Here is an 18,622-nt window from a genome sequence, read left to right as displayed (position 1 = left end):
ATTTCTCTGGGCTGAATTCTAGGCTTTACTTGCTTACCTGATAATGAATCAAGGTGTTTAGCCGCTTCCAGTCACCCTCAATCTTGGTGGTGATATCTTCATCCTGAAGGACCACACGTGCTATTCGGCCTTGCCGCCACTCTGCAGGAGAAGGAAGACAATGTTAGACAATCAAGGACAGAGGCACAGTCATCTCATTGGTAGGATGGTTCTCTGCAATGCTGAACCTCCAAGAAAGGAAGAATGGGTTAAATTATTCTTCTATTGATTCCTGTGTAACTGCTGTTCCCACCCCATTTCCATAAGTAGCTCTTTCCCAAACCAAGTATGTTCCTACCCAAGTCCATGTCAACAGCTCGTGGCCTTTGTGAGTATGGGACATTTTTATACACTGCATCCAGAATCTTCTCTTTGACCTGAGTGATGGTGTCACAGTTCAACACTTTCACAGGAATCTCAGGACTGTTCTCATTGTCTGGATTCACACAGTTCAAGATCTAGAGAAGAGAAAAGAATGGGAATATTAAGATGAACCCAAAAAAGCTAAGAAGAAATCATCTGCATATTACAGGAATTCTCAACCTAAGTTGGAGGTATAAAAATGCCTCTTCACAATTAAGTCCTATTTAGACAGGGAAGCTAAACTGATTTTTTTTAAAAAAAAGATTTTCCATTTCATAGAAAGCATGTGGAGACCTAGATCTGTAAGTATGCAGAGATGTAGTCTACATAATTAGACAATTGCGTACATACAATTACTGTAGCTCTCTCTGTCCCTTGGGAAGGTGGATAAAATTTGTGCATGGATGATGCCCACGGGTGATGTACATAATGCTTTGGAAAGCCTGGTTCATCCCTTCAGATTACGGATGGATGGCTTGCTCTTTGTCCGGTTTAAGCATGTTTTATTTTTAGACACTAACAGATTAACTCTGTCCTGTTTTTGCAGCTTAATGTGCAGGATTTTGGGTTTTTTTAACACAAATCTACACAGATGTAGTTAAAAAACAGGAACTAATGAGGTGGTCTAGAGCAGGGGTGTCCAAACGTTTTTCAAAGAGGGCCAGTTTTGATGAAGTGAACATGCATGAGGGCCGACTGAAGTTGCTGAGCTTTTTTAAAGGATTTTACCCCAGGACATGGGGCCCTGATTAAATCGACCGGTGGGCCATATTAGGTCCCCGAAATGGACTTTGGACATGCCTGGTCTAGAGGCTTTACAATCTTTTCCCTCTTTTCTGCAACAGGACCTAGCCACCTGGAACTGCTAGGAAGTGTGACTGGCTCCACACAGGCAGAAAACAAGGTGGCAAATGCCTCCTGGAATATTGGTGTTGGGATATGATGCCCTGCCTAGGGATATTGTCTGAGGAAAAATGTGATTGTCACTTTGAACCCATGGTATTCACTATGTCCCCCCCCATACATTTGTCCAATGTCCTTCCCAGGGACAATGTATACATTGGTCTAAGAGTTTTGTACAGGTGAGTCCACACTGGGATGTGATTCCCCCCTCCCATATTCCTTCCCCATTTGTAATTCAACTGTACCTATCCTATCCTATCCTATCCTATCCTATCCTATCCTATCCTATCCTATCCTATACTACAGGGCGAGTCCTTTAAAAGAGGCCCCATGGATACAGATTACACATATTCCACGGGGCCTCTTTTAAAAGACTCACGCTGTATCATGGAACATCAGCCACAATTCTGAAAATGAGGGTTGGAACTAGCTGAGATGGCTAACTGCCTATTTCCACCCTATATGGAATCTTCAGGCATTTTCCCCACCATTAAAAACAATGGGCTGGCTTAAAAGTAAAAGTACTAAGTTTGTATTACTATTCACTAAGGTGCCCGGGCTTCACATCTTTTCTCAGGAAGCTTCTCTGCTTGGATATGGACCCAGAGTTTGGATATGGACCCAAACATTCTACTATTATATAAAGCACCTGGGACAGGAAAAAATTGCCACCTAACTTCCCCATTCAGTCTACGTCCAGCCCTGGGGATTATGTTCCCCATGATGTCTGATGGCTGGTGCAACCAAAAATTGTTCAGAGAAGGCACCCACTCACTAGAGTTTTGTACTCAATCTGCTGCCGGATCAGCTTGTCCTCACTCAGGGAATAACGTGCCTCCCCCGTAATGGCATCAATTGGGCCTTTCTCCATCTGTTGCTTGATGGCACAGTACAACATGAAGAGTGGCTCTCCAGCACATTCCTGTTTGACACAGAACACAAGAGAACTTGCACACTGATAAAGATAGAACTTGTCAAAGGCAGAGAAACCATGGCAAACAAGTATAATTTAAAAGCAGCTACACAACCCTCCTGATTTTTAAATTCATTGAGCTTCACAAGCAATGTTGGCTGATTTGAGTTTGCATGGTTTTGGTTTCTAAAGATTACAGGATGTGTTGCAAAAATATGTAACCAGAAAGGATGTGTCCTTGTTTTATGCACCATTTAGTAAGGAAAAAGCAAACATTGGCTTTTACACCTAACATCTAAAAAGAAGCCACATAATATCTCCCTTGTTACATTCAATCAGCTACAAAGACACTTTTCTTTTTATGTTATTACAAAAATTCACCCACTCCTCTCTGATCCCTTGGCTAAAACTCTGATTCATTCTGTGGTAATCTCCAGCCTTGACTACTGCAACATTCTCATCTCTGGCTCCCCCCTTTTATACCTAAGTTTTCTCACATTGCTCCAAAACTCTGCTGTCAAAATTATTATTCTGTTTCAACCCACATGATGCGGAAGCTCAGGAAAGCTCAGTCAGTAAAGCATGAGACTCTTAATCTCAAGGTCGTTGGTTCAAGCCCCACGTTGGGCAAAATATTCCTGCATCACAGGGGTTGGACTAGATGACCCTCCTGGTCCCTTCCAACTCTATAATTCTACAATTCCATGACACCACTCTTCAAATCCATCCACTAGATGTGCAACTGCATTTTTCCATATTCAACCCTTTGTATTATTGCCTTCCCCCACCCCACTTTATTTTCAATTGCAAGCTCCTGAAGAGCAGGGACCTCACTATTTTTACCTATAGGACTCTAAAGTCATCAAGTATATAGATGGTGCTGTGTAAACAATAATTACGATCAGTGCTATTTTTCTAGTAAAAGAGGTGCTGGAGCTCACCAAGAACTTCTCCCTTGTTCTCTTAGAATGGCAATGGCGCCCATCTGAGTGGTGCCAGAACTGAGCTCCAGTGAGCTTCGGCTGAGAAAAAAGCTCTGATCACAATCATCAAATGTATAAAAAGGGGAATAACTGTCTATTGGACTTCATTATAAAACACCACAAGATCAAACAGGCGCCAACAGGTCTTTGTAGCCATATGAAGTAGCCATAAACTGTATTCAATGTCTAAAAATAAAATATGAATATCCAGCTCTTGATAATGCATTAGATACAGTATAGGAGAATGGGGAACTGAACTGCATTGGCTTGAGACCAGTAGAGTATTTCTTCTTCCTACCCTTTTCTCTTTTAATCTGTTGTATCCGTGCCTTGATTTCCCTCTGTTGAGTACACATGTGTGACATTTCAGATTTGTAATGTAATCTAGAAAGTCATGTGCTAAGGGAACCAGTATAGAACACACCTGTACTACAATCCTAAATCATCCTGACTTCCCCCATGTGAGTCTAGGGAAAGTGCTGAGAATTATTTTGCAGAATTATGGCCTTTTCAAATAGTAACAGTTCTCAGAATGCATAGCAGAGTGTAGTGAGGGCAAAAACCCATCCACAGATAAGAGAACCAAAGATGCATTTGTACACAGGACTGGGTGGTCTCTACACTTTCCTCCTGTTACTCCCTGTCTCTGGGTTTAACTTCCTCCAGCAACTTGAAGAGTTAAGACAAAGCTTACATGCAGATTGGACAATGTCTGGTCCTTATTGAGCTTTTGTTCTGATTTGCGATACAACAATGAGAATTCATCCTGTTTGCTTATGTGGTGATTTTACAGCTTCCTATTAATTATTTGTCCATCCCACACTTCTAGCGCATTTCCCCATTACTTTCCTAACTGCATAAAGTCTGGTTTTTGTGTGTGCTAGGGTTACAAAGCCCTTTAATCCACTTTAATTATGGAAACCTACATTTCTGGCATGAGTTTGCATCCTTACTGCAAAATACTTTGGAGGGGACCACAGAAAACAAGAACTTGAAAAGAACATAACAAAGGAAATGGATTCAAGGTAGAAGCAGCTGACTCTTTACCTTTAGGAATTTGTGGAGAAGGAAAGCAAACCAATTAGTCAACATCTTCTCAGCCACTGACTCAGTCCTGGGAAGAGATTAGAAGGAGTTTTATTAAGCCCACATTAAAATTAAAAAAATGAATAGATCATCTTAATTTAATTTGTATGTTGCCTTTAGAGCCATGCTGAAGGCTGCTTGAAACATGAAAAGATTTACACAATTACAAACATAACAAAAGTAGTCATAAATAAAACACACCAAAAAGCACACAATCATAATTGAAAAATTCCAACAAGTCCCACATAAATCATTATAAGATCAAAAAATTAAGATACAAAATATTAATATCAATAACAGCAGCAACAACCAAACCACCTAAACAATACCCCAACCCAAAAGTAAGGACTAGTTTAACTTCTCCCTCCCTCATAAATTAAGCACAGTATCTTTTTATGTGAACAGCCCTGAGACCTCTGGGTATAGGGAAGTATATAAATTCAATCAATCAATCAATCAATCAATCAATCAATTAAAAATATATGATTGCAAAGACTCCTCCCTTTACAATCTTTTTCTTCGCAGAACCAGGTGATTAGTGCCAGGGCACCAATGCAATAGAAAAATGAAGTTAATGTAATTGTATAGCAGATTTCAAACAATGTGGCATTTCATCACACAATATAATTGTGTATCCGTCTGTATTTTTTTTATTTTTAGAATTTTTTCTACTTTTTGATGAAATAATGGACAAAAGCCACAGCAGAAGACAATACGCTAAGTAACAGAAAGCCATCTGCTGCAAGAAAAATAGTTCAAACAAAGATAAACATAAACTCCACAATGTACTCTGAGGGCAAAACTAAACGTGAACTACAGTAGGAATCTATTGCAATACTCATTGCTGCATATGCTATGTGCTAATATCTATCAAGCTGTGAACTACAATGTTTCAGTGTTCCTTTCAATGGAACATGCAGCCTTATCTTACTACAAACCAAGTTGGAACCCCAATTTATTGTGAGAAGGGCTGCTGCCTTGGTCACAACTAACAATTGCTGGGCGAGGGATACTCTGTTTTCCTAATACTGTACCTGTTATGTGAGCAACAGCACCCAAAGAGTTAAATAGCCCTTTTAAGTTTGGAAGTAGGAAAATGGTACGCTGAGCTTTTTAAGGCCACCATACCTCTCCTGATTGCATCAGAAATGGTGCATTTTTCAAGGCTAATCTTAAAAACAGCAAGTATGCATTCATTTGTCCAAGCAGCAGATAATGTTCTTGGGGCTCACGATACAGAAAATGTGTGTCCTAATCCCTGTGGAATTCAAAGTTCTGTCATTGGGTGGCCTTTGGGTAAGACATACTCTCCCAAACTAGCCCCTAGTTGTTGTGGGGCTAAAACAGCCTTCCCCAACCTGTTGTGTCCTAGATATTCCACACTACGACAACTATTGGCCCAAGCCAGCACAACTGATGGATAATGTATAATCCAAAACATCTTGTGGTCAATAGGTTGGGGAAGGCTGAACTGAAATGCTACAGGGAGCTCCTTGGTGGAAGGGTGGGAGCCAATGGAATACCTATAATAATAGTAATTGTTAGAAAATGTCAGTTTCCCGCCTTCAGGGTGTCTGAAAATGTGATTGCAATGCATTCCAGCAGAAAGTGGGAAGGGGGGGGGTTCAAGGAACAATAAAAATTGACTTTGATGCCATCGTTTATGAATGCTGGAAGGTCCCACTCTTGATTTTTGATCAATTGGAATTGGAAAGTCAATCTGAAGCTTTTGTCCCTTCCTCTGCCCCTCCCACATTTTCAGCAAGAAGTAAATGCAGATTGCTCATGAACTGAAAGTAACAAAGCCCAGCTGACAGCCCATCACAGCAGCCCCTCTGAAGGGGATGCCTGGTGGAGCTGTAACTCCTCACACTTGGTGCAAATTATACCCTGTAGCTCAGTAAATCACTGGAATTTGTGGCTGGTGGCAATCAAGGACAGCAGAGTGACAATGGCAGGGGAAATTGCAGCTTTTCTCAAGGGCCACACCCAGCACTAGCTCCTCACATTGTGTCCAAGATTATCTCTAATTTAAATACAATGGTTCTTAATGATAGTTTTTAATGCTGGCACGGCAGGATTGCTGATTCCTCTTTAAAAGTGATACAACCTCTGTTCCTGGGAAAAGGGGAAGATTTTGAAAGATGCATCAATGAAAGGAGTAGAGTTCCTGTTCTCACTACGTGCTGAGCCAGGGTGTTCATAGAGCAGCTGTAGATGAGCTACTTAATTTATTACCAGCTGTGCCATCCGAAAACATGCTGCAAATGAATCTTTTTCAAGGCAGGATGATATCCTTTATAAGTGGAACGTCTATAGACTTTCTTCCATAGGACACTGATCAGTGGCGATGTTTAACCATCTGACTTTCCCACCAGCAACGAACAGCGCTGCTATGCATCATTCAGCTGCACGTTGTCCTAAAATTATATGCTAGGGTGCATCTTTCTCAAATGACAATGAAGTATACAGTGCTTTAGTAAGAATCCGTTTTTGGCAGAGTAACTGGTCACCAGAGATCCAGTAAACACTTTTTCCTACCTTACAACTGGTACAGACATTTTTCAAATAATTTCAGGCATGACTCTTTGCTACTTGATGAGTGAAGGTGATATTCTAGAGATTTTTCTTTGTCATATACTATATGAAATTGTAGGTCAATATGTTTTTATGTATCCTGTCTGCCCCTCATTCCAGGAATAGTGTTGATATGGAATGTGTTATTGTTTCTTTTGCCAACAATTCACAGACCCTCAGAACAAATATTAACTATAGCTTTGCAGCTCCATCTATTTTTGTATGTTTGGTTTTTTACTCCATAGACAGATGCATGTATAAAATGTGTAGGGAACTGTGAAGACAAAAGATTTCCACATTGCAAATAGTTGTTATTTGATGAGAGGAAAGTATCTTGTTAATGCCTTCTTTTTTTAAAAAAAAAAAATGCTTCTGATAATGAGAACAAATAATAGTTAACTTCTATGAAACACCATGAATAAACAAGCAGCCAACAGTAAACAAATATACCAGTCCATTGAAAAAAATAAAAAATAAGTATCCAGATCATTAGGCAAATGCTCTAAAAAGCCATACAGAGAGAAAGTTGTAACAATCCTGATAATGGCCGCTTACCATCCTATCCGCGGTGAGCAGCAGTTGCGACCTGGTTCAGTTCTCTCACCTTGCCCCGCTGCATCACACTATTATCCTTTGTCTTGCAGCCTCCCTGGCCACCACAGAGGCTCTTGGGTTCCTGCCAAAAGCTGGAGTCAAATGAGCCAATCTGTGGTGTCTGGGGTGTGTGGCCTGGTGAGCGGACCTGAGGGAGGCAGGCTTCCCTCAGATCTGCCCGCCATCTATTTAGCCCGGCCAACCCTGCACGCGGCAGTCCAGTTGACCAGGAGCGTCACCCACCCTGCCCCCTCCTTTCATTAGTAGCTGCTTTCTGCTAACTCATTCCTTTCAGCTAGATGGGCTTTGCTGTGGTCTGTTGATGGTTGCCATATTTGGGGCCAGGAAGGAATATTCCCTGCATGGCAGGTTTTGCCTTCCCCACAGCACTAGGCACAACTTTGGCAGTTTAGGTTTAGGTCTTGGGAGGAATCCTATAGTATTTCATCCAAGCGGGGGTGGGTGGGGGTGAAGTGGTGACTCATCCCCCTCTTTTTCTCCCTGTGGCGGTGTTGACAGCATACGCCATTAGAGGAGTCTGGAGGGAAGTCTCTGTCCAAAGAGTCAGTTGTGTGGGCTAGTGGGCCATAGAGCTCCTCCCTCAGCATTTGGGAGCCATCCATGTAAACCTGTGTTTTGCGATGGATCCACCCCCGAATCCCTCATGCCCCAGTCCTCCCAGCAGGGTAGGGCTGAAAGGGATATACGCTTAATGCCCATGCCAAGGCTTCCTACATCTGAAATCAATAAAGATGCGGCCATTTCAAATCCCAGACAGTTGTCATGTCCACTTATTAACCCTCTTTACTGATTGGGCATGCCAGAATGGGGGCTCTGTGACTAGACACGCAATAGTTCGAACCATTAGGTCCCAAACAAGCAAATAATCTGTATCTTTATCCCAACTGTTTGTTCAACAATTTTGAGTTTGAACAGAGGCCCAGGGGGAGGGGAAGTATTAAGCTTTCTCCAATTTGATCATATCACATCTCATCTTGTGACTTTACACTGTTTTTGTTTTTCTGTACAGAATTCAGTTTAAACTTGTTTTGGCACTTAACATATTTCCCCTGTTACTTCTTTATGATTGCTGTTGCTCCTAATATTCTTTCTTTATCCTTCTTGTTAGGTGTGATGTTTCTCATTCTATTGTTTATCTTAACCACATTTCACCCTTGAACTGAAATCAGACTAGCTCAGAACAGAGCCTCTGCAATCAAAGGGACTTGAGATAATTGTGACTTCAGTGGGTGATTTCAACAAGTCTGCTCTAAGCATAACAATGTCTGGATCCAGAGCCCGCCTTTATAGAAACCTTTATCAGACCAGGTGTGCAGCCTGATTCTGTGTATGTGTTGAATCAGCACTAAAAGTAAATCCCACTGTGTTCAATGGGGTTTGCTTACAAGTAAGTGTTCAGAGGACTGCAGCCTTAGACTGAAAGTCACTATAACAAACAATAAATATCAGGTATGATCTAAATAACTATGAAACTAACTGTGTGAACCCAAGGGGGCTTTTCTCACAGCCCCACTCCCTGACCATGATGCATGGTGATTTGTTTTTCCAGGGCATCTCATAAAGCAATTTGTGAAACTGCATGCGAGTCAGCTGTTCAAAGGGGGGAAAGGCCATAAGTTTGACTGGGCTAGATAGAGAAGGATCTTTGGATACTGGCTGTTTAAAAAATAAAAATAAAATCATTACTATAGTTTTGTTGCCACTGTAATGATTTTGAATGTCATCACTCAAAAAGGAACACCCAAATCTGTGCTAATTTCCTGAGTTCCAGCAAGAAATATATACACATTCTTCACCCATTACGCTGAGCTCCCACAGTAAGTTTCTAATCTTCTGCATATCATTTTGCCACCCACATATTACTGTGTTCAGCAATCTCTGAAATCTGGCCTGTGCTGGAGGTCCCACAAGCACTCCCTTAATGCTTTCTTGCCATGTTCTGGAGGGACCTCTGCTATTCTTTCATCTGCTAAAGAGGACCTTCTGATGTGGAAAGCTAGCTCCTTTGGAGCACTGCATTGACCCACACAGCAGGTATGCTTTTTGGTCCACAGACTCGGAAAATACTGCTATAGATCTGCCTCTAAAAATATTAAATAAGCCCTCAAAGATTAAAGCAGCATGGGACCATCCCCAGACTCAAAGAAAATCCTTTTCATATTGACCACATAACGACAGCAAATCACACTCCAGAGATGAGCCAGCTTAAAAAAAAGTTGGGGCGGGGGGAAGGAAGCCTGACGCCAGAAACCAAAGCCCTTTGGCTGTCTAGAAGCAAGGGGAATAAAACTAAGCCAATCAAAGAGGTTTAGGAGATTCCCTGAAAAATCAATGTGTATTTTATTAATTTTTCTTGGGTTTGTCTGGGACTCTGAACTGCCTGTCTGATTCTTGTTCTAAGTACAAGCATAGCAATTTCATTTAGTATCAACTTTCCCCAGATTCCTGAAAAGGAAAGTGTAATGAGAGACAGAGGGGGAAGGGGGGTGGGAAAGGGGGGAAACAAATGCCAGCTAGAAAGTGCTTCCATCCCAGATCTCTAAAATAAAATAAAATAAAATAAAATAATCTCCCACTTTGTGGCTGCTCATTCATTATTAACTTAGAACAAAATGTTCCATCTCACAATATTTTGCATACTAAATAAAACTCAAGGAGTCTGCCGATCCACAGGGCTGGAACAGGCCTTTATTTGTAGCCTTCTGTCTGAAATGTTTGATCTTCACACAGTGGAGTAGGCTTTTAAGTTGTTTTGCTGTTCCCTCTGGTTCCCTCCTTGCATCTTTCCCTTGCCTTATGAATAACTGCTACTTCTCATTAACCCTTCTGAAGCTGCTGCTGTGGGTTCCTCCTCTCAACCTCAGCAGCGTGTCATCTATCAAAGTCAACAACAGAGCAGGAGCAAGGGGAAGAGTGGTATAGCACTCCCGGCATTGCATTTCTGGGACAGAAGAGGTGAAATGCAACACACTGTGCACTGAAGTGCAGGAGAAGGTGACTGTCTTAAATGCACAGCTGGAAAGCATTCTTCATAGTGAGACCTTCGGGGATCGCTTAGGGTTGCAATATTCAGGTCTCACCTGCCCTCCGCATGGACTTTATGTTAAGAAAACTACTCTAACTTTCATAACTACACTCCATTGACTTCTTTTCCACTGAAGACCAGAATTCTTTGCAAAAGAAAAAGGTGGCACGTGAATATCTGAGGTTCTTATATGCTAGATCTAACCCTGAACTCTAATATTCACACCGTTTTCTTAAATTTGAAAGCCTGAAACTGTAGATTGCATGTGAAGCAGTAGAAGGTGGAATGTTCACTTTTGCACGGGCTGTGTCCAGAAAGTGGTGTCGGGGGAACACCCTGGGCTCTCACTTGTGGGGTGCCTCAGGGTTCTGTCCTCTCCCCCATGCTTTTTAATATCTACCGTATTTTTCGCTCTATTGGATGCACCGGACCACAGGACGCACCTAGTTTTTAGAGGGGGAAATCAAGGAAAAAAATATTATTCCCCCCCAGCCCCAAAGAGCAACGGACAGGCTGCGCGCTTCCTCTTTAGCCTTGAGCAGCATCTTTAGCCTTGCACAACGGGATGGATCGTGCCCGCTGTCCACCGGGGCTGGACTAGATGACTCCTGAGGTTCCCTTCCAACCCTGCAATTCTGTGACCTCGGAAGTTGTTGGGGGTCTCCACCACTGGAGGCTTTTAAGCAGCGGTTGGGGGACCATCTGCCTGGCGTTCTTTAGCTGTGATTCCTACATTGTGAGGGGGCTAGGCTAGATGACCCTTGGGTGGCCCTCCCAACTCTATACAGTCCTGCACTTCTGCAGCAGGAGATCCACAGCCACTTCACACAATGCCCACTCCCAATTTTCATTGGAGAGACATGTGGCTTCACTGTCTAGGTAGGTACCCCCCTACCTGCCACTCTTCGCTCACCCCACTTAAGCCAAGGGAATTCCTGCCCAGAGAAGCTCCCAGGTGAGGCAAGGGTTAAGATCTACCTCTGGTAAATGGCTTTGTATCCTCCCTCTTTCCCTTTTCTCTTCTTCTTCTATGCTATTTCCTTCTCTTGTGTTTTGTTTAATCTGTTTTTATTGTATACTAAAATAAAAGCTGCAAAGTTTCCTTTTTTATAATATCCCCCCCCAAAAAAAAAACCTAAAACGTTAATCTAGATAAAAACACTGATCCAGAGGAAAAGAAGGGGGTGGAGAAAGGATGAAAAAAGAAAAAGAGGTAGAGATAGAGAGATTTTTAAAAAGTTGGCTTCTTTAGCCTTGTGCAGCCTCCCGCGGCTGGAGAGGCGTGCTGGGCAAAAGAGGAAGCCCGGGCAGCGAGCAGGATGGATCGCGCTCGCTGCCCAGGCTTCCTCTTTAGCCTTGCGTAGCCTCCCGTGGCTGGAGAGATTGCGCAAGGCTTTTCTAGAGGAGGGAGAAGGGACTGACTGGCCACGTCAGTCCCTTCTCCCTCCTGGGGAAAAGCCCGCAAGAGCCGCGGGAAGCTTGTGTGTGGCTTTTGGGGGCTTTTCCTGCTTGCCTCCCCCCCTGCATTCGCTCCATAGGACACACAGACTTTTCCCCTTAGTTTTTAAGACAGAAAAACTGCGTCCTATGGTGCGAAAAATACGGTATATGAAGCTGCTGGTAGAGATCATCAGAGGGTTTGGGCTGGGTGTTCATCAGTATGCAGATGATACCCAGCTCTGCCTCTCTTTCAAATCAGAACCAGTGAAGGCGGTGAAGGTCCTGTGTGAGTGCCTGGAGGCAGTTAGAGGATGGATGGCAGCTAACAGATTGAGGTTGAATCCTGACAAGACAGAAGTACTGTTTTTGGGGGGCAGGTGGGTCCTGAATGGGGTAACTGTGCCCCTGAAGGACCAGGTGCTCAGCCTGGGAGTCATTTTGGACTCACAGCTGTCCATGGAGGTGCAGGTCAATTCTGTATCCAGGGCAGCTGTCTACCAGCTCCATCTGGTACGCAGGCTGAGACCCTATCTGCCCACAGACTGTCTCGCCAGAGTGGTGCATGCTCTAGTTATCTCCCACTTGGACTACTGCAATGCGCTCTACATGGGGCTGCCTTTGAAGGTGACTCGGAAACTGCAATTAATCCAGAATGCGGCAGCTAGACTGGTGACTGGGAGTGGCCGCCGGGACCATATAACACCAGTCCTGAGAGACCTGAATTGGCTCCCAGTACGTTTCTGAGCACAATTCAAAGTGTTGGTGCTGTCTTTTAAAGCCCTAAATGGCCTCGGTCCTGTATACTTGAAAGAGCATCTCCACCCCATCGTTCATCCCGGACACTGAGATCCACTGAGGGCTTTCTGGCACTTCCCTCATTGTGAGAAGTGAGGTTACAGGGAACAAGGCAGAGGGGCTTCTTGGTAGTGGCACCTGCCCTGTGGAACGCCCTCCCAGCAGATGTCAAGGAAATAAGCAACTATCGTACTTTTAAAAGACATCTGAAAGCAGCTCTGTTTAGGGAAGTTTTTAATGTTTAATGCTGTATTGTGTTTTTAATATTTGATTGGGAGCTGCCCAGAGTGGCTGGGGAAACCCAGCCACATGGGCAGGGTATAAATAAATAAATAATAATCTGCTTGAAGTCCAACAAAGAGATCAATTATTCTCCAGACCTACGCATTGCTGGCCATGCTTCATCCCCGCAGAGCCCCATTTCAGGCTTTACACTGGCAGTGGAGACACCTCCCCACCTGCCAGCTAGCAGAGCGCTACTCCTAATCTTAACTCTCTTTAGGGGTTAGAATGGCAGCCTTCACCTTTAGCAAACAATGCTACTTTTTCATTTGGGTTTCTGTCTGGTCAGGTGTTTCAGAGTTCGGGGTGTGGTAACAAATCTCCATTAAAGATACATTTTAGAAATCTGAACTTGTGTTCATAGAATCATAGACATGTAGGAATCTACGATGCAGAAATCTTTTGCCCAATGTGGGACTCGAGTCCATGAGGTTAAGAGTCTCATTCTCTACCAATGGCACTATTGCAAAAAGAGAATAGGGTTTCACAAATTTCTGTGTGAAACTTGAGGGGTTGATTGGAAATCATGCAGGATTGACGTCCTGTTCCTCAATCTAACTACATCAAAATTGATACCTATTCTGCAGCTGATTTTGATGAGAGCTCACAAGAAGTTTAAGCCTGTACAGAGTCCTAATTTGCATAAGGCAATGTCTTGCATGAACTGGAGCTTTCTCATGCACCCTAGGGCAAACTACACTGTATGATTAATGCTGGAAAAAGTGCATCACACAGAGCTACAATTCCCAGAGTTTCTGAAGATGTTTTACCGTTGGTATATAACACCTGCAAAATTAGCAAAAATATATAAAACTTGCAATAAATGCTGGAAATGCAGGGAAAAAGAGGGATCCTTCTTCCACATGTGGTGGGACTGCAGAAAGGTCAAAGGCTTTTGGGAAAGTGTATATAATGAAATGAAAAGTATATTAAGATATAACTTTGGGAAAAAGCCGGAGGCTTTTCTGTTAGGCCTAGCAGGAAGTGATATAAAGAACAATGACAGTAAATTCTTTCAATATGCAACAACGGCCGCAAGGGTCCTATTGGCTCAAAATTGGAAACAACAGAACATACCGACGCTTGAAGAATGGAGAGCAAAACTACTAGAATACGCGGAGATGGACAGATTGACGGGGAAAATTAGATATTTAAAAGACCAAAGGTTCATTGAGGACTGGGGGAAATTTGTGGAATATCTGGAAAATATAAGTGAAGGTCAGATAACGCTAGTTGGGTTTAAAAAAGCTCTGTGAAAAGGTTGGAATATTGTCTAAAGAGAAAAAGAAGGAAAGGGAAAATAATGTCAATATAAGCTAGGATTTGTGTGAATTTGTTAAATTAGGGTATGGATGATTTCAGGGGAAGCTGAAGGAAGTCTTATAGAAAGAAATCTGTGACAACAAGGTGTAAACTGTTTTATTTTCTTGTTTGTTATGATTTAAAAAACAATAAAAATTATGCGAGGGAAAAAAAAAACAATTCCCAGAGTTTCATATGAAGAGGGATTGATTATTAAACCACTCTGGGAACTGAGAGTTCTGTGAGAGGAATAGGAGTCTCTTAACAACTCTCAGTCCCCTTAACAAACTACGGTTGCTAGGATTTTTTTAGGGGAAGCTATGACTGCTTAAAGTGTAATCAAAGTGCTTTAAATACATGGTATGAATATGGTCATACTTTAAAGTATTTGAAGTGGGGAGTAAAAACAACCATTTGTGTCATCATAGTGTGTAGCTCCACCTCTGCTTTTGAAGGGTCACTTCATAGGGATACCTGAATAGGACCCAGCTGCTTATAGAAACTGAGCCATACCTATCACATAAGCCTAGAACATTATGGCTGCCTGTAATGAAGATTCCTGATAACTACTCCTGACATGTTTCTGTAACTTAAAAAAATAAAACTGCATCAGCCATGCAATACAGTACTTGATTTCTGCCCATTCAAACTCTAAGACACAGAGCAAGCAGTAATATGGGAAACCTCAGGCTAAGGGGCCGAACACGCCTTGTTTATATGGGTGAAGGCTAGAAGGGGGTGTGTGAGTATGTGTAGAAACTAGTTTACTGTACAAAAGTAATATTTACATTCATTGCTCCACCCACTTTTGCCTCAAGCTCTGCCCATCACTGGCATGTGGCCCCTATAAGATTGCCCAGAAAAGAAAGTGTCTCTCAGGCTGCAAAAAGCTTTCTGTGCTAGCTCTATACTACTCAACAGGATCCTGTGCTGGGCTGTGGACTACTGCTCTGTCCCAGTTTAGCAGTTCTTATTTTACTTTGAGTAGCATTAGTGTTATCAGAGGGTTGACTTTCCCAGCATCTGACTCTGCCACAAGAAAGGCTGTCAGGGATTTCTTTCTAAGCCTTCTTCAGGCAGAGAAACATCTGCTTCTGACTTAATTCTTTTCCCTTTTCAGCTTCAAGACGCCTTCACAGCTCATAACTGGATGCACTGAAGACTCTGGGTTTGGCATGGAAAAAGTCAAATAAAACATGTCATGTACACTTTAGGCAGGCAAGAGAAGACAAGAGCAGTAGGACAGCTTGCCACACACAGCCTCTGTGGGCTTGTTGTTCTTGCCTCGTGCTCTGTCTCTCTGGGAATGAAGCTATGAAGCTGCCAGGCTGGCTCTGATGTGGTGCACTGGATTACGAAGAAAACCTGCTGGTGGCGGTGGCAGGACGCAAGGAAATGCTGAGATCATCAGCCTTATATTTTTAGAGAACAGTGAAAAGTCATTACTAACAGCTCTGCCAGAAGAATTCAGTCTTCTGTCCTTTTCTGCAGCTGCAAAAATTATTGGGGGCTGGGGAATGACAGAGCACTTCAATTTCTGAGCTGAGTTACTCCTTCTGTGACCATATTCCACTCCACTATCAGAAATAGGGTTTCCTTCCATGCAAACAAAGATTCACAGGTTGCTGAATTAATACTACTATTACTATTATGGTAGTTACACTACACCAATAGCTAGAATATCTTTTGTTGGCAGTCCCATTCATGACTCTGAAGACACCTCTTTCTTATTCCTAGAACAAGAAAAGGATTGTGTTGGAGCAGTGTTGTAACATACCTATTCCAAGTACCAAGGCAGTCCAGCATTGCAGTCTATGAGCCAAAATTACCCCTGTCTGTCTGGTTATTTATGCCTTTTCAATTTCTGTAATGTCTGAGCAGGGCCAGAGTAAGGAGCCAAACAAGAAGTTAGGTAACATGCAATATAGTTAGACAATTCAGAGACACAAGCAAAAGGAAATTCTGCCCCTGGCATTGTTCCAAAACTACCACTTTGCTGAACACTGGATGGCATTTAAAATGCAAACATATATGAACCACAGGGCCTTCTCACTCTGCATAGGAATGGGAGAAGAGAATTAGATATATTCTGCTGCAAATACTCTCTTGTGTTACCCAAACTCTAGTTTGTTAAACTTTTAACTGCAACCTTTAGTCCAAAATATCTTCTGCAAAGAAAGAACCATGCCAAGTTTTAGAAAAGGCAGGAACTGAGCTCTCACTCTTCATAGTGTTCTTTTTATTTCTGTCATAAAAAGGTAAGGTAAAGGTACCCCTGCCCGTATAGGCCAGTCGTGTCTGACTCTGGGGTTGTGCGCCCATCTCACTTAAGAGGCCGGGTGCCAGCGCTGTCCGAGGACACTTCCGGGTCATGTGGCCAGCGTGACGAAGCTGCTCTGGCGAGCCTGCACCAGTGCAGCACACGGAAACGCCCTTTACCTTCCCACTATAAAGCGGTACCTATTTATCTACTTGCACTTAAGGGTGCTTTCGAACTGCTAGGTGGGCAGGAGCTGGGACCAAACGATGGGAGCTCACCCCGCCGCGGGGATTCGAACCGCCAACCATGCGATCGGCAAGTCCTAGGCGCTGAGGTTTTACCCACAGCGCCACCCGCGTCCCATTTCTGTCATAACACTGAGTAAATAGAACTCAAAGAGGCTAGGATACATATCTAATGTAAAAATGCAATGCAACATGACATTCATTAAGTCTTGCCCTTGTGGAATAGCTGCCATTCAGAAAATGGGCATGCATTTGCACAAAATCATGGGGAAATGCCTTGGTAAATACCTTTTCCTCCTTTTCAACCTATGAGTTAACTTTCCCTGGCATAACCTGTACCTAATAATATATTTGAACACAACAAATGTTATGTGGAATATCATTCAGACAGAAGGCTGTAAGATTACTGCTGACTGCGAAAATTAGCCCATGTACTACTGTTCTGTGAGAAACAGGCCAAAGAAACATAACACCGAGTGGCTTTGTCATAAGGACTATGTCACTTCAAAGATTCAGATAAATTAGGTGTATTGAATCCTTGACCTGAATCTCCCCTCAGATTAATCTCCTGTCCATACCTAACTCCTGAGGGAACATGTTTTCCTGTATACTTGCCCTTCATCTTGTTTCCCTCCTTTTGACAGCTACTCTCTTGCTCAACCAAATAGAAGATGAAATAGGTTGGAGAAAGGTGGAGGTTGCAATTGAGGTGGAGGTTGGAAAGGCAGGGAGTGTGTCTGATACCTAAGGACCTGTGTAACCTCATGACAGTGGTGAGAATGATGGTTCTCTGGTGTCAGAATTTTGGAAAGCACAGATCCCATCTGGTAGACTCTGGAATTCTATCCTCATCCATCTATCAAAGTGAACCCCTTTAAGACTCAGCAGCCAGTTCACCACAAAGTCCCAGTTGTGCTATACAGGGCTGGTGGCATGAAGAAAAATGCTATTCTCTACCAGGGGCCATGAGCAGCCTATTCATTTCCCTTTCCTGTCTCCAGTAACATGAGGTTAACTCTATCGTATGATTTCACGGGTGGCTGCGCAAGGTCTTAAACTGGATATAAGAGAATGATTGCTTCCAGTGCTTTTCTTTGACATACTTTCTGCACTTTTCTTCCCTTCCTTTCATTAGCATAGATGAGGCTGTATGCAGCTATCCAATGAAATTGGTAGGGTTTGTACCCTAGATACTGCCTTCCTAGCAAGTAAAATGGGACTGGTTATATGCAGAGGGATGGAATGTTCAGACTTTAGAGAAAGCCATCACTACCAAGAGTGATGTCAAAATGAGAAGCTAGCATGAGTCTCCAGGCTCTGATGCTCTCTGTGTCAGTCAAAGTGTGTCCATGCAGGAATAAAATAGAAGATATTGCTACAAAAGGTAGGTGCCATTATGCAAAATTTGTGCAAATTTATTTGGTGTGCTATGCTCTACCTACAGTGACCTTACTATTTCCTTTTTCTGTCATTTGGATTAAAATAGATATGCACGGTTTGGAACAGTTGCCCAGTGGCTTGAAGACATATTGAAAATGATTCCTCTCAGACCCAGCAATTACTCTATATGGACATGACTTAATTGGTGGATCTGATTTCCTGTCTATTCACAATAGCTAGCTTGGAGGAGGGGTGAGAGAATCTCTACCAACATACCAGGTAGGCTAAAAATAGTGTGGCTGGGAATAAAAACCTGACATCTGGAAAATGTAGAGTAACATGGCTAATGTCCCTGTAGGTCAGGGTCAGGCTGCTGAAGCTGAGTAATGCATTTAAACTGTCAAGTTGTCAAAA

At 42.8% G+C, this 18,622-nt stretch overlaps 1 protein-coding gene across 2 annotated transcripts in view; it reads right to left on the bottom strand.

The window, feature by feature from the left end:
• Positions 1-18,622, bottom strand: part of PLXNA2 (plexin A2) — a 418,876-nt gene that overhangs the window by 33,873 nt on the left and 366,381 nt on the right. For both annotated transcript variants that reach the window (XM_081864876.1, XM_081864877.1), the window contains exons 23-26: positions 4,249-4,315; positions 2,081-2,227; positions 338-497; positions 38-141 (exon numbers count right to left, since the gene is read on the bottom strand). In XM_081864876.1, the coding sequence (XP_081721002.1) occupies positions 38-141; positions 338-497; positions 2,081-2,227; positions 4,249-4,315 (478 nt within the window). The remainder of the gene's footprint in view (positions 1-37; positions 142-337; positions 498-2,080; positions 2,228-4,248; positions 4,316-18,622) is intronic.

Source organism: Podarcis erhardii, assembly GCF_964252035.2.
Source record: "Podarcis erhardii genome assembly, chromosome: 6".
NCBI lineage: Eukaryota > Metazoa > Chordata > Lepidosauria > Squamata > Lacertidae > Podarcis > Podarcis erhardii.
This window is presented reverse-complemented; position numbering and strand designations above follow the sequence as displayed.